At 45.4% G+C, this 14,373-nt stretch overlaps 1 protein-coding gene across 8 annotated transcripts in view; it reads left to right on the forward strand.

Annotated features, from left to right (window-relative positions):
• Positions 1 to 14,373, forward strand: part of gramd1bb (GRAM domain containing 1Bb) — a 106,661-nt gene that overhangs the window by 65,563 nt on the left and 26,725 nt on the right. For 4 of the 8 annotated variants that reach the window (XM_064303383.1, XM_064303378.1, XM_064303385.1 and 1 more), the window contains 4 exons: positions 6,032 to 6,242; positions 10,053 to 10,073; positions 11,212 to 11,235; positions 13,632 to 13,652. In XM_064303383.1, coding sequence (XP_064159453.1) covers positions 6,032 to 6,242; positions 10,053 to 10,073; positions 11,212 to 11,235; positions 13,632 to 13,652 — 277 coding nt within the window. The remainder of the gene's footprint in view (positions 1 to 6,031; positions 6,243 to 10,052; positions 10,074 to 11,211; positions 11,236 to 13,631; positions 13,653 to 14,373) is intronic. The other 4 variants (XM_064303382.1, XM_064303381.1, XM_064303380.1 and 1 more) reach the window with 1 other exon arrangement.

A 14,373-nucleotide genomic window follows, 5' to 3' on the forward strand; every position in this document is an offset into this window, starting at 1 on the left:
ATGCTGTGTATGTGTGTGTGTCTGTGTCTGTGTGTCTTCGTGTTTGTGTCTGATTGTATGTGTGCGTGCGTGCGTGTGTGCGCACATGCTTGTGTGTGTGTGTGTGCACGTGTAAAAGGCTCTGTTGTGCAGTAACTGATCGTATTACTGTCTGTGATGGGCTAACGGTGAATAAAACAGCGTCGGCAGAGGGAATAACCAGCAGCCAGTCAGCTCTGCAGACGCCTGACTTTCAGCAGCCAGTCAGCTCTACAGACGCCTGACTTTCAGCAGCCAGTCAGCTCTACAGACGCCTGACTTTCAGCAGCCAGTCAGCTCTACAGACGCCTGACTTTCAGCAGCCAGTCAGCTCTACAGACGCCTGACTTTCAGCAGCCAGTCAGCTCTACAGACGCCTGACTTTCAGCAGCCAGTCAGCTCTACAGACGCCTGACTTTCAGCAGCCAGTCAGCTCTACAGACGCCTGACTTTCAGCAGCCAGTCAGCTCTACAGACGCCTGACTTTCCGCAGCAGTCAGTTCTACGAGCGGCTTTCCAGCACAGTCACTCTAAGACGCCTGACTTTCAGCAACAGCTTACAGCGCCTGATTTCAGCAGCATTCAGCTCTACAGATGCTCTGACTTTCAGCAGCAGTCAGCTCTACAGTGACTGCCGATTCGAGCCAGTCAGCTCTACAGACGCCTGACTTTCAGCAGCCAGTCAGCTCTACAGACGCCTGACTTTCAGCAGCCAGTCAGCTCTACAGATGCCTGACTTTCAGCAGCCAGCCGGCTCTACAGACGCCTGACTTTCAGCAGCCAGTCAGCTCTACAGACGCCTGACTTTCAGCAGCCAGTCAGCTCTACAGACGCCTGACTTTCAGCAGCCAGTCAGCTCTACAGACGCCTGACGTCCAGCAGCCAGTCAGCTCTACAGACGCCTGACTTTCCCTACAGCAGCTCTGTTTCTGCAGCAGGGCCGTCTACACACCTGCTGAACGCTGACTGGCTGCACCGACAAACAGCTTTTTAAAATGTGCACCAGATATTCCCTTATTATTTGATTCAATAACGGATGCATCACTGAATATGTTATTTACTATATGTAGTTAAGGTGACAGCAGTGAATCTGCCGGTAATTGTTTTTTCTCCTCAGTGAGAATAATAGTCTTGTTACAGACTATATAAATTTTGCATGCTAGACTTGTGATTACAGTGTCCAAATTACACAACGCTCTCCTTATACACTGTTGTCTTAAATTGATGGACCGATAATGGGGTTTTAATGAGCACTACTTTACAGTTAATTGTGTATTCTGCTGCATAATTAACATACACTAATTCTCTATGCACTCCAGTGAAAGCTTTGGACATCATTCCATGAGTTTATGGTGGCTGGGCTTATGAACACATGCTTGAAGGCCTGCATTGAAACATTGTAATGGAGAAACAGAATAAATATTCTAGGGCTAGATTATCATTTAAACATCAGTTTACATTTTAATAATTCAGTGTGGCAGTGTGTTTGTTGTGATGGTGCACTGTATGGAGGCCAGACCCAGTGATATCATTTTTTAAAAATGATTATAATGGAGTGAATTTATATAGGGCTTTTCATCTCATGATCTCACCTGAAAAGCCACCAATTTGTAGCCCCCACCTTGGTGATTTAAGGCAGCCATTTTACACCAGAAATCAGGTCTTTTTTTGGGGGTCGTCCCGTAGGTGCCGCCTTGCGTAACCGGAAAACGTGGCTCAGGTGGCCTCACAGGGGTGTGCTTGTAAAATGGGTCGGCACATGTGTGACCGCAGCCTCGCCTCACCCGGATGACTAAAGCTATCCCAGCTGTCGCTGCTCGGGCAGATTGGGGTGCATGCGTGTGGGTCTGACTACCTAGGTTGTGCGTGAGTCAAAAAGGGGGGGGGGTTCCATTTTATGATGAAAATAACATTTTTGAATATTTACTAAGGTAATTGATTGGATTTAATTTCCTTAGTTTGCTGTATTGAAATGGAATTGACCCAGAGCCATAGTGAGCTGTGCAGGTCAGCAGTGAGTTTAAAATACAAAATGCTGATTTTTCTGGCCTATCCTTAGTATGGATTTACACTAGGTGCGAATCCTGGTTTACTGCAGATAGAAGCCCTCATTTCTGTCTGTTTGGGTAGAACCCTGAGTTCCCATTGGATAAACTCATAAGAAAACCTGAGGAGAGAAGAAAAGCATATCTTTAGGCTAGAATTAGTAGCTGTACCAGGCAAAGCATATACACATCGGCACACGTGATTCTTCTCCTCTGAAGGATGGTGTTCCAGCACGACTGAAGTACTGAGATAGCAGTGCCTTTTTTGGTGTTACCATGGAGACCCACAGTCAGTCATGCCTTTTTCTCTTTTTAATTTTCTTCAATTCCTTTTGCTAATTTTACACCAGAAATCAACATGGCCTGTCCTTGCATTTGCCTGACATGCCACGGTTATGCAATGTGTTTTCATTGTCTATGTAACTGTTGGTTTCAAAGCTTCAGGGCAGAGTGTGTCTGTGTTTGTGTGTGTTTGTGTGCATGCGTGTGTGTGTGTGTATTTATGCGTGTGTGTGTGTACAAATCCGCTGCAAAGTTCAGCAGCAACTCCATGTTCTTCCCCTGCAAAGCAGTGGTGAATGAACACAACAAACAGAGAAGCTGGATGGAGGTGGAAATTGCCAGTAAGGTTCAGGTAAAACTGCCTGTCACATTAATTCCCTCATTCTCCAGAAATGCCAGTCGCTTTTTTATTATGCAATCTGTAATCACTGATATTGAAATGGGTGGCTAATGCTCTCTGATCCAGATGCTGCCTCGTAATGTATTGGTAGCCTCTTAGTGCTTTCATTTTCATTTCAGAATGAAGTAGCTGCTATGGTCTCGTAGGTGGCCTGTTCGATTTGAGCCGCGAGAGGTAAACTGATGTAAAACCAAACAGGGTGGCAGCTCAATGTTCTAATGGGTTATTGTTTCCAGCGTCGCCATGGCATCATGACAGTATCATCCCGGGGTCTTATATTTATCTGTTCCATCCCATGGTGCTGCTGTGAATCCGTGTGCGTATGTGTGCTCTTCAGGTGCACTTCTCTTTGAGGCTGCTTCTGTGTGGATGCACACGCTGCTCTGTGCTGGTTCTGTGAAGCCCAGATAAGGCTGTTAGCGGGCAGAAGCTGTGTGTGAAATCCAGCCGTGTCGTAGGAACAGGATTTGTGTGCCTGTGTGTGCGTGTTTGTGTGTAGGTCTGTGTGTGTCTTTGTGTCTGTCTGTTTGTGTGTGTGCGTGTGTGCATGCTGCATGTATGTGTGTGTGCTTGCGTGTGTGTGTGAGAGACAGTGTGTGTGGGTTTGTGTGTGATAGCGTGTGTGTAGGTCTGTGTCTGTGTGTGTCTTTGTGTCTGTGTCTGTTGTGTGTGTATGCGTGCGTGCTTTTGTGCTGCATGTATGTGTGTGTGCTTGCATGCGTGCGAGACAATGTGTGTGGGTTTGTGTGTGATAGCGTATTTGTGTGTGTGTGTGCGTGTATGGTGTGTGTGTGTGTGTGTGTGTGTGTGTGTGTGTAGAACATACGGCCGCACTGGGGCCTGACTCTGCTGTACATGAGGACTGGAGAGCCAGGAGCACATTGCTATTCTGCACATGGCCACTGTACCGCCTGCTGCTTGTCTGACTGGCCATGCTGTCTGGGTCTGTATTCAGCACACAACACATACACACACACATGCACACACTCACAGTGTGGCAGACCCTTTTAGCCGTAGTTGTTAGCAGCCATAATGTACATGCTCTCTGCAGCTGTCACTGCCACTGTCTCAGCTACCCCAGTGTATCATTGGTCTTCATCTGTCTTCTGTTGCTATGGGAATTGTCAGTGTTTTGGTTTTTTTTTTTTTGTTGCCGTTTTTTAAAATCAGAACAATGAATGAATGTGGTGACTTTACAGCTCATTTATCAGGGCAACCCCCTCCCAATACTCCTAGGATTACAGAGCAGACAGCATTTGTTGCTTGTCGAAGTCGTCATTCCTCGGGTGTGTTGTTCGCTGACTAATTGCTGTGATTGAGAACATCCTCCAATAGTGGAATTGCTTCTGTTTGGACGTGATTGGCTCGTGGCTGTGATTTTGCCCTCTGCAAAATGCTTCTCCAGTAACGGGGTCTGCAGGTCTCTGAGCCACAGAGATCGGTTATGGCCTTCGTTCACCATGTGGTGTTAAGAATTAGAGCCATCAGGGCAATGGACCCCGATGCCAAGAACCTTCCGGAATGTCCCCCAGGTGCTTCAGCGGGAAATGGCCGAAACTGAGGGGTGTGCGATGTGTTCACCTGGAAGCAAGCCGGTTGCAAGGGAAGAAAAATTAAGCCGTTGTTCCTCCTTCATTTACTCATTCACTCTGGGGCTCACACACTCACTCAGTAGCTGCCTCACTCTATTACTCATTCACTCACTCACGCACTGCGTATCTCACATTCATTCTGTAACTCGCTCATTATCTCACTCACAGACTTTGTAGTTACAGTAGTAACATCTGTTCACCACTAGAGGCACAGCTCAGACTTGGATGAGTCCACGGCGCTTATCCATGCTGCGCAGTGTGTTGCCTTAACTATATGAGCCACCCAGCAGCCCTGCGTCTCTCTCTCTTTTTCTCTCGCTCTCTCATTCCGTTCTTTCTCTCTGCTTTTGCCCGTATTCTCTGTGGGTGGGGAGATTCACGTCGCCTCATCCCCAGCCTTAGCAGAGATATCTCACAAGGAAAAGCATGAGCATTGAGCAGTCCCCCCAGTCATGTGCTCTCATACTCAGAGCACCTTTGATATGGTGAGAAGAGAAGAGACCCGAATGGTTTTACACATTTCCCAGCGTTTCTTTAACGACAGACCCAGGATCCAAGTTGGCTCCCTGCCTTCAGTGTGTTGAACCCCTGCAGTGTGCCTGTAAATGAACCCTTCCTGCTCTGTGTACAGCTGCCTGCTTGTCATTTAGAAATGGGCCGTGGGGGAGGGGTGGGGGGTAAAACTAACCTGGAAAATCATGTGTTTTGTGGCTTGGAGCGATCCTTTCGTCTTACAGGCAGTGGGTTTGAGCAGTGGACAGCGCACGTGAGATTAGCAGGCTCTGGAAAGGGACTCTGGCAAACAAACTGATTATGAAACATGATGCTTTTACATTGATTGTAATGATACTTAATAAATGACATTAAAAAATCATTCTCAGACTGACCAGACAGCTGGTTGCATGTATTGATGTAGAGGGGATTTCTGTGATAAGGTTGTATTTGCTAATCCCCAGGCTTTTATAAAGCTGCATTCCTACAATGAAACGGAAGGAACAAAACTCTTTTTTTTGGGAGGGGGGGTTGTGGTACAGCCGTGGATGATGGTTTTCAGGCTGTCCATGCCACAGTAAGACCCTGTAGATATACCTGCCAATTATTTCTATTTCTATAATGTTAAATGGATGCTACATTCAAAAATGTTTGCTTGAGCTATATCTCAGGTCCTGAATGGGCCAACAAACTTCTAAGAAATCCTTTTTGCATCATTGAATTGTTTGTCATACTGTTAACAGGAACCTCTTTATTTTTTTGTCACCGATGCTGCAGTTGTTGTTGTTGTTGTTCATTTGGGGATGGGTCATGTGACCAGCCTGCTTGTCCACTCTGGCTCTGTGTTGCGATGGCCTGACAGTAAGGTAATCAGACGCTGCAAGTGGGCCACAGAGACGTCTTTAAATAGCTATTGCATATCTGTACTGGGGATTGTGGGATATTGTCACACTGGGCTTGTTGACAGCTGACTGACGTAGGTACGATGTTTGCTGTATGTGTGCTACTCCCTGTAGTTTTGTTGTGGTGCTGTATAAAGAGGCTTTAGGGTCTATGTTCCACCTGCAGTGAGACTGCTGCAGTAAGTTTATCAGTCTAGATGTGATCCAAGTAATCAAAGGCTGTACGTTGTGTTAATAGGTGATCATCTCTCTCTCCCTCTCTCTCCTCCTCTTCCCCTCTCGCTCTCTCTGTTTCTCTAGCACTGCCAGTAACTCGAACCGGAGCACGCCCGCTTGCTCGCCCGTCCTTCGCAAACGCTCACGCTCGCCGACTCCCCAGAGCTTGGAGGGCGAGACCATGGTGGAGAAGGGCTCAGACCACTCCTCTGACAAGTCCCCCTCGACCCCCGAGCAGGTGGTGCAGCGCAGCTACTCCGTGCAGTCTGCCCGAGGCAGCAGCAAGAACTCCAAGGTGAGAACCGCCCCCCCAGTGAGCCAGCCCCGCCCCTAGTGGGCCGGCCTCCTGCTCTCAGCCCCGCCCCTAGTGGGCCGGCCTCCTGCTCTCAGCCCCGCCCCTAGTGGGCCGACCTCCTGCTCTCAGCCCCGCCCCTAGTGGGCCGACCTCCTGCTCTCAGCCCCGCCCCCTCCTAAGTGCAAGTCTGCTGCTTGACTTGACTTGGGTCTTCTGGAATACTGTACTTTCTGGTACAGAAAATTCTGGTAAAATTTGAAAACAATCCTGTTGATGCCTATGAACTATTCAACAAAAAAAGTCTCAACCAAAACATGCCGTCGCATGATAGGAGAATGTTCTGAATACTGTAAAATGGCTAAAATGCTCTCAGTAATTCAGGAATTTTAAAGGTGTCTGAAGGCTAAAATCCTTTCAAATAATTTCTTGACCCAGGTCTAGTCAACTTCTGCCTTTTCTCCATCCTCAGTACATCCTATCTGCAAGGTTAGGTTCCAGTTGGTGATAGAGGAGTTTCCAGTGTTATATTGCAGTTTATGTAGGGGCATACCCAAAGACAGAACACTTCACCTCACACCTCTAACACACCTACTGTGATTCTGATATCTAAAAGACCCGCCCCTCTGGCACATCTGCTGTGCAACAAAGACCTTACAGCACTTCTGACCTGCCCTCTATGCAGCACCCATAACCTTGCCCTGCTCGCTGTAAACACAAACGTCCTCAAACCTGCTGCCGTTCTGAGTGCACAGCAGTTCCCTCAAGCCATAACATCCAGGACACTCAAACCCCAACCCTCTCCACTCCTAAACATTTTAAACCAAAAACAAAACCTCCCCAAAAAAACCCCAGGAAGAGAAATCAAGTGAGATACTGCTATCCAAATTCCCGAGAAGGATAAAAATAAAAACCTGATAGACCCACGCAAAGAAAGAATTTCTCATCTCGAAGTTGATATTTTTCCCTTACCTAAACATTTTAAACCAAGTTTTTAGGAAGGCATGTGTGATTGTGTAGGAGGAATGAAACCTGTTATTAATTTATATGCTAATTATAGGATAGGTGAGATATTTCTAAAAATGTTCATCTTCAGATAAAATCAGTGTTGCCTGTGAGGTGACCATTTGCATGACTTTCTCATTGTGCAGTTACATTAACCCCAAAATGGGTGGAGCTAGCGTACCATGCACTGTCCATCACCTACTCACATTGACTAATAAAAAGGCTCTGATTTCCATAGCAAAATGATAATGGGAATAATCACAGAGCCACTGATCGTACGCGGCGGCTCCACAGATTTTGGGATTTATGAAGCCTTGCGCTCCCCCTTGCATCACAGGCAGTTTGAGAAAATTGAACCTTCCATACTTATATCTGTAATTCATACCTTTTTTGGTCCATTGAAGACTTTTAACAGTTTGCCGTTGACATGCAACGCATATGCAATCTTTTTGGGTCACTGCATCCACCACCCTGATATCGGATGATCAACAAGTCCCAAGATCTTAGTGGCCCGCTGAACATGCATGTGTTCGCATTGGACATGCATGCATGCACGCATGCAGTACATACATACATATATTCACACATGCACACACACACTCATATGTACATGCACACATGCACACACAGACACACACGTACACACACACACACACACACACACACACAGAGACACACGCATACATACTGTACATGTCAGAAGCCAGTATGTAGTCCCTGGTAATAGTACATGAATGGTTATGACAGACACCGACCCTGTCCTGTACAGATCCTTTTTATCTCTGCCCATCCCTCCTTTGCATCAGCCGGTCTCTAGCATGCTCATTATGACTGAGCGCTTTCCACGTGTCCCAGAATTACTTTTTTTTTTTTTTACTCTGGACACATGCTGTTCATTTTTAGATGTGGACACACAGCCTACTTCCCAGGGATCAAAAATAAAAAGCAACGCCCACTCAACAAAGCAAACCAGCAGGCCCATCGACAGGTCCACCAGTCAACCACTGAACTGATGGCCTCCTCTGTCCTTCTCTTCATGAGAAGGCTAATCCCTCTGGAACATGTGACCTGGCCCTTTGAACGTAAACCGCACGATTGACTTTGAAGTTATTGATTTGTTGGGCCAGAGCAGGGGAGGGGGCATAACTGACGTTTGACCCCAGGAGAGGGGTTGTGAATGCCGCACAATGTCCCACTTAAAAGACACTGTTCGCCACTGGTAAAATAAGTGTGGGTACCCTTTCCACACACACATATCACCCCCCCCCTTTGCTTTGGTGGGCTTGAAAGTGTACACGCACAACACAGCCTAGTTTAAGATGCATTCACTGACCCTTCAAAGCCAGGCTGAGTACTGGAGCTGGTGTCTGTGATCAATACCCACTACACGGTTCCCTCTGCTTGGCCGTGTTTCTGACCAGTCAGAGCTCAGAGGCCTGAAGTGGGTGAGGCCAATCAGAGCCTAATGTAGTGGGCAGCCTCTGTGATTGGTGTAAAAGCAGGGGCAGTGTCACTGGGCACAGCACTGGTCAGAAACAGGACCCCACGGGCTCGCACGCACTCACAGAGAGTTTGGAGAGAAGCACTGAGCTGCAACCTAATACCCTCGACACACAATCCCTCTCCACGCGCACACCCCCGTCACTCACATAAGGGCACTCAGCCGACGCACAGTCTACACTTCAGGTCAACAGGAAGTGATGGAGGTATCTTCATTTCCCAGAATCCTTAGTATGTGGGTTAAAAATCTGGCAGACTCTCCTCTTGACCCTGTCTGTAGCCTGAGGTCTCCTTAATTAGAGCATGTTGGTAAAAGGTCTTGGGACTGATTTCCTCTGCTCTTTCTCTGTGGAGTAGGTCAGCAGAATCATTTGTATGAGTTCATTCTGTGTGCTTATTGTCAAATATGTACTTGACCTTGTCTTTTTGCTTTTTTCCTGTTTTTGACTGGTATAACTCCCTTAGTACATAATTTATTATATTTCTACATTTATTTTCTTATACGGTTTGATTTTTGCAGAACAGATTTTAAGTTATAACCCCCCTCCCTCCTCCAACACTGTCACCACCCCCATAAGATTTAACAGCAGTGGCCCACCTTGGATTTGAAACTGCAACCTACTGACAGGTGCCAAGTCTGCCTAAACCCCTCTTTCTCAGTTTAATGCTGAGCCTGGCATTGAATACTCACCCTGCCCATGGCAAAAGCAGGGGGCGGCCTCTTTGGATTTTGATGGTCAGTACCGTCACCCAGGGAGAGAGATTCATTCGGCAGGACTGTCCTTGTCTTAGTGCTTGAGTGGCTCTTGGGTTCTATATGGCTGTCTGCCTGCCAATTGCGTGCAGTCTGTCTGCACAAACTGCACACATGCTGCAGTGACTGCGCAGCTCAGCTGGTGGACTGCAGAGGGAAGTAGCGGAGACTGGCTCTTCTAAATTAGTGAGGGATATTACATTGATGGGATGGGCCTGAAATTCCCAAGGGTGATTCCAAATTGGGAGGAAAATGGGCAAAAAAAGATCCAATTACAGCGCCATGCAGTGGGTTTGGATTCTAGCGTATTCCCGTAAGCACTGCTGTGCTAGCGGCTCTGTCGGGCCACAGTTATATCGGACGTTACTTCTGTGGAGAGATGCTCCCCCGTCTCGTCTCTCAGTACTGTGCCCCCGTTCGCTTCGGCGCGGTTGTATAAAATGTCTGTGATGTGAGAACTGATTTTGTTGAATTTTTATTTCTTTTTTGGTTCCCCCGTGCTGTTTTTGTTTCCTGATTTATTTTTTTGTTGTTCTTTTTCTTGTGCATGCTAGTCTCACAAGCGACTTTCCAAAGTAAGCATTTCTCTATTCTGTTTCTCCTCCACTCCCCTTGTCCTTCCTGTGCAACTGTTCTGTGTGCATGACCCCCCCCCCCCCACAGTTACCTGTGTATTTTCTGTACCTCCTTCATCCCTGTCTTCCCAGAATGCATTGCATCCTCAGCTGCTTGGTTTGGAATCTGTATTTCTTCCCCTTATGAACAGTGCACTGGCTTAATGTTACAGTTTATTTTCTCTCACTGAATTTCATCAATATTTTAAATGAAAGACTCGTCCTTGCTCTGTTTAGTGCACTCCATCCCATGCTAATTAATTAGAAATGTTCAATTAATAAAGTAAAGCCATTTCTGTGCTGCGTTTGCTTAGTCAGGCACAGCAGATTACTGAGCTCAGGGATTGATGTTTTTTGCTTGCTTATGTATTGTGTATAAGATGCTGAAACTGTTGGCTGTAGGGTTTCTTTCTCTGGTGTAATGTTGTTCTTTTTGCAGGTTTTTTTTATTGGGTGATTGGGAAAGAACAAAGGCACCATTTTAAGTGCATTACCACTGCTACTTATGTCCATAGCATAGGCGGTTTAATATACGAGCATTCGTTGATCGAGTTCTGCCAGCACTTCTGCGAAGGAGAGCCAAAACTCTCGCGCCCCCCATGAGTGTGCGGCATGCGGTCTCCGTGGCAACGAGAAGAGACCAGGGGTGACCGTAGGGGACTTTGCCCAAAGGCAAAATCATTATGAAATTTGCCACCATACCCTCTTTAGCGCTGACCGCTACGGGTCACTAAATCGAGCTGCTTCTATGAGGAGGTGTTGATGTCCCGTTGGTAGTTATGACAACGCTGCACTAGTCTGTAATAAAACCCAAATAACCTTTAAATAGTCTTCAGCTTTAACCTTTGCTAACTTGTCAAGAAAAGGAGTTAGGTTTCTGTTTCATTTTTTATGGATATGGTAGAGAACCACCCTATCACCCTATCACCCTATCACCATTCCCCATCGCAAAGTCTTGTTTGGTACAACCTCGTACATTTTACGGATCTGTGCTTGCTAGTTCAGTTCATACTGGGGGAGGTTGGTTTCTGTAAAAAGGGTACTTTTAGTAGTTTAGTCGTTTCTTTTGCTCAATTTCTTTTTTTCATTTCCCTTTCAGTATGACAGGCTAAACCTCATAAAAGTAAGCCTTTTTCAGTTTTATTTGCCCCTGCCCCTGCTCCTACCCAGGCCCCTAGCCTATTTGGACCCCAGTTGCCCAATTTTGCTCACTCAACCTCAAACCCCCTCTCCCATCCCCCAATTACAAACCTTCACTGTGCCCCCCGTTGATAAGTGTCATTGCAATTTATGTCTCAGTCTGGTTAATCTATTAGAGATCCATAGAAACTATTTATTCAAAGTTATGCTATTATTTATTGAAATATTGCATATTATCCTTCATTTAAATATCTGATATAATGGCATCACTAGTGTGTTAACTGGCAGCCCTGTAATGGACAGTTCTTTTACTTCGGTGAGAGTTCTCACCTACAAGGTGCTCCTCTCTCTCTCTCTCTCTCTCTCTCTCTCTCTCTCTCTCTCATCGCTGCTGTGAACTCTGTTTCTCTCTGCCTACATGTGTCCTTGTGATCTCTTCAAGTTGTGCTGTAGGTGATGAGCAGGACCGGGGTGTTAGCCTTTCGCTTGCTACTGTTGTAAAGGCAGGGTGTTAGAATGCTCCCCTGTATTTTGCCGTTGTCTTTCTCTAAAGAGCTTTTTTATGGGGCGACATAGCTCAGGAGGTTCAAACCCCACCCTGGGCGTGTCGAAGTGTCCTTGAGCAAGACACCTAACCCCTAACCCCTAACTGCTCTGGCGAATGAGAGGCATCAATTGTAAAGCGCTTTGGATAAAAGCGCTATATAAATGCAGTCCATTTACCATTTACCATGAGAGACTGTTCTGCCTTGTCCTGGTTCCCAAGGCGTTTGAAGCCTCCTTTCTGTGTTAAAGGGACAAATAATACAGAGGAGTTAACCTCCCTCAAATGCACTCCACTCTGTCAATGCAGTATGGTTCAGATTAGCATCTGCAGCCTACCTGTGAACCCCAACACCCCCCCCCCCCCCCAAACTCTGTCCCCTCAAGATTCCACTCAAACACGACCAAGACATGCTTTAAGGTTGAAAAAAAATTAAGCAGTATACACTACAGCACTTACACTTTAGCCAAATGCTGGTTTCTTATTTTTTTATTTTGTGTAAAGTTGTGTAGTGTTTGTGGTTTCTCTTCAGCTGTGCTGTAATGCTGTTCAGTGCTGTGCGCCAAGCCCATTTAGACGTCAGATTTGCAGCTATTTGTGTCAGAGCACAAGAAACGTGTACTTATTTTGTGTTGAAATAATTTCCGTGTTTGAAACGCTGATTATTGCCAATAATGACTAGCAAATATTGAGAGTGAGATTCTATCTGTTTTGACTCCTCTGTCTTCACACATTAAGCTTTTTTCTTTTTAAGAATAAACCACTGATGCATGCCAACACCATCTTCTCATTGGTTGATCCTACAGCAGTAGCAATGCTGCCCTCCACTGGCCAAGAAGAAATAATTCACTTTTAAATACAAATGGATCTGTTATCCTGTACTACTTCAGAAATGATTTATATTTAACCCGCTCTGTTATCTGTGACAGATAGATAGTCTCTCACATTACACTCTAGTGAACACAGTATTTCAGTGTAATACACCACTTAAATCTCTTTACAGTTTGATTCCATAACATTATCTATGAGAGATGAGGTTGAATTAATTGAGATGACACTAAAACCAAAATGGGACATTAGATTGTATGCAGTAATGGTAGGACTTTTGACATTTTTATGTCCAGAAACCAGATACTAGCACCAGACACTAGCATTACATTATTTTCACGTTTCACTGCAGTGGTAACAGTTAACATGAAACACTGAAGCTGTCTTATACCTGAGGAACCAATTTTAGACACCTGTTCAATGCGTGGGGACTATCAGATTAAACAGGTGTGAGGGGACTATCTATTAAAAAGTGCTGTAATTTCTACATGATGAAACCAAAATGTTTAAAATACCCTTAAACCAAAGCTGAAAATGTGCACTTCAACCACATGTGAATTGTTTGATTACAAATCTACAGTTTTGGAGTACAGAGCCAAATATCACTAAAAAAAATATGTCCCAAACAGTATGGCTCTCACTGTATATCTACATACATGTTTTGCACAGACAGAGTAACAACAAGTCCCACATACGTCTGTGGAGTGATTATGTTGAATGTAAACACATCCCGCATTATTTTTACCCTGGTCAAGGATAGAATTTCTCTTGGACTATTAATAAAAGAACTGTTCGCATGTCATTGGGCAGCACATATTCCACCCCTCGCTCCTTCTAGTAGGGAGGTGCCAAGAGAGCAACCTTTACACCTGCTTCAAATCTTCTCAGATAATCTCTCTCCACTTTATGGAGTCTAGGTAGTTTACTGAGCAGGCTGTCTCCATAACTGACCTTTTGTTTTTTCTCTGTCTCTCTTGTCTCCTGCTCCATTGATTCCCGGTCCACAGAAAAGCCAGAGCTGGTACAACGTAAGTCGCTCCTTTTTCTCCTTCCTGCGTTTGTCTGATTGTAGTCTGTGTTTGTAAGTGATATAGGAGCACACTTTCTGCAGGTAGATCAGTAAGCTCTTTGTCTCAATTAATGGATTGAAATGAGTCTGTGTCGTCAAGTAGTGCATTTCAGCTCTGTTTGGATCTCATAGTTTTCTGGTGGCATGTCACAGTAACTCCCTGCTTATTGTCAGACAAATCCACATGGGACCCCGGAGGGCTCCGCACAGGATTGAATAATAAGCACCTTTTTGCCTGTCAGGTCCTCGTTCCTCCAAGGTGAAGGTGACAAGCAGGTGTTGTGGCGTGCAGTTCTGTTATTAATGCCGAGAGTGGCCTTGATGTTACGGTGTATGGGAGATTATGAGTTCTGTCACTCAAACATTCACATTCATTCTCCTTAATTTTATGCATCATCATTCATTTGATTCATTTCCATTTGTGCCAGATCCAACCCAACTGCACTGTATTTTATCCTAAACTTTTATTTGGACCAGATCCAGTCATTATATCATGTTAAAATTTCTTAGCAAATGCTTTCATTCAGAGACTCTTAAAACAGTGGAAACATCACTGTTTGTCTCACAAATACAAAAGTACAACATCACTAAGAGGGCACATTCATAGTCAATATGTGTAAAGTATACCATGCAAACCAACAATTAACAAGAGAAAATACCTCTATACAACTAACCTATCA

Source organism: Anguilla rostrata, chromosome 12 (genome assembly GCF_018555375.3).
Source record: "Anguilla rostrata isolate EN2019 chromosome 12, ASM1855537v3, whole genome shotgun sequence".
Classification (NCBI taxonomy): domain Eukaryota; kingdom Metazoa; phylum Chordata; class Actinopteri; order Anguilliformes; family Anguillidae; genus Anguilla; species Anguilla rostrata.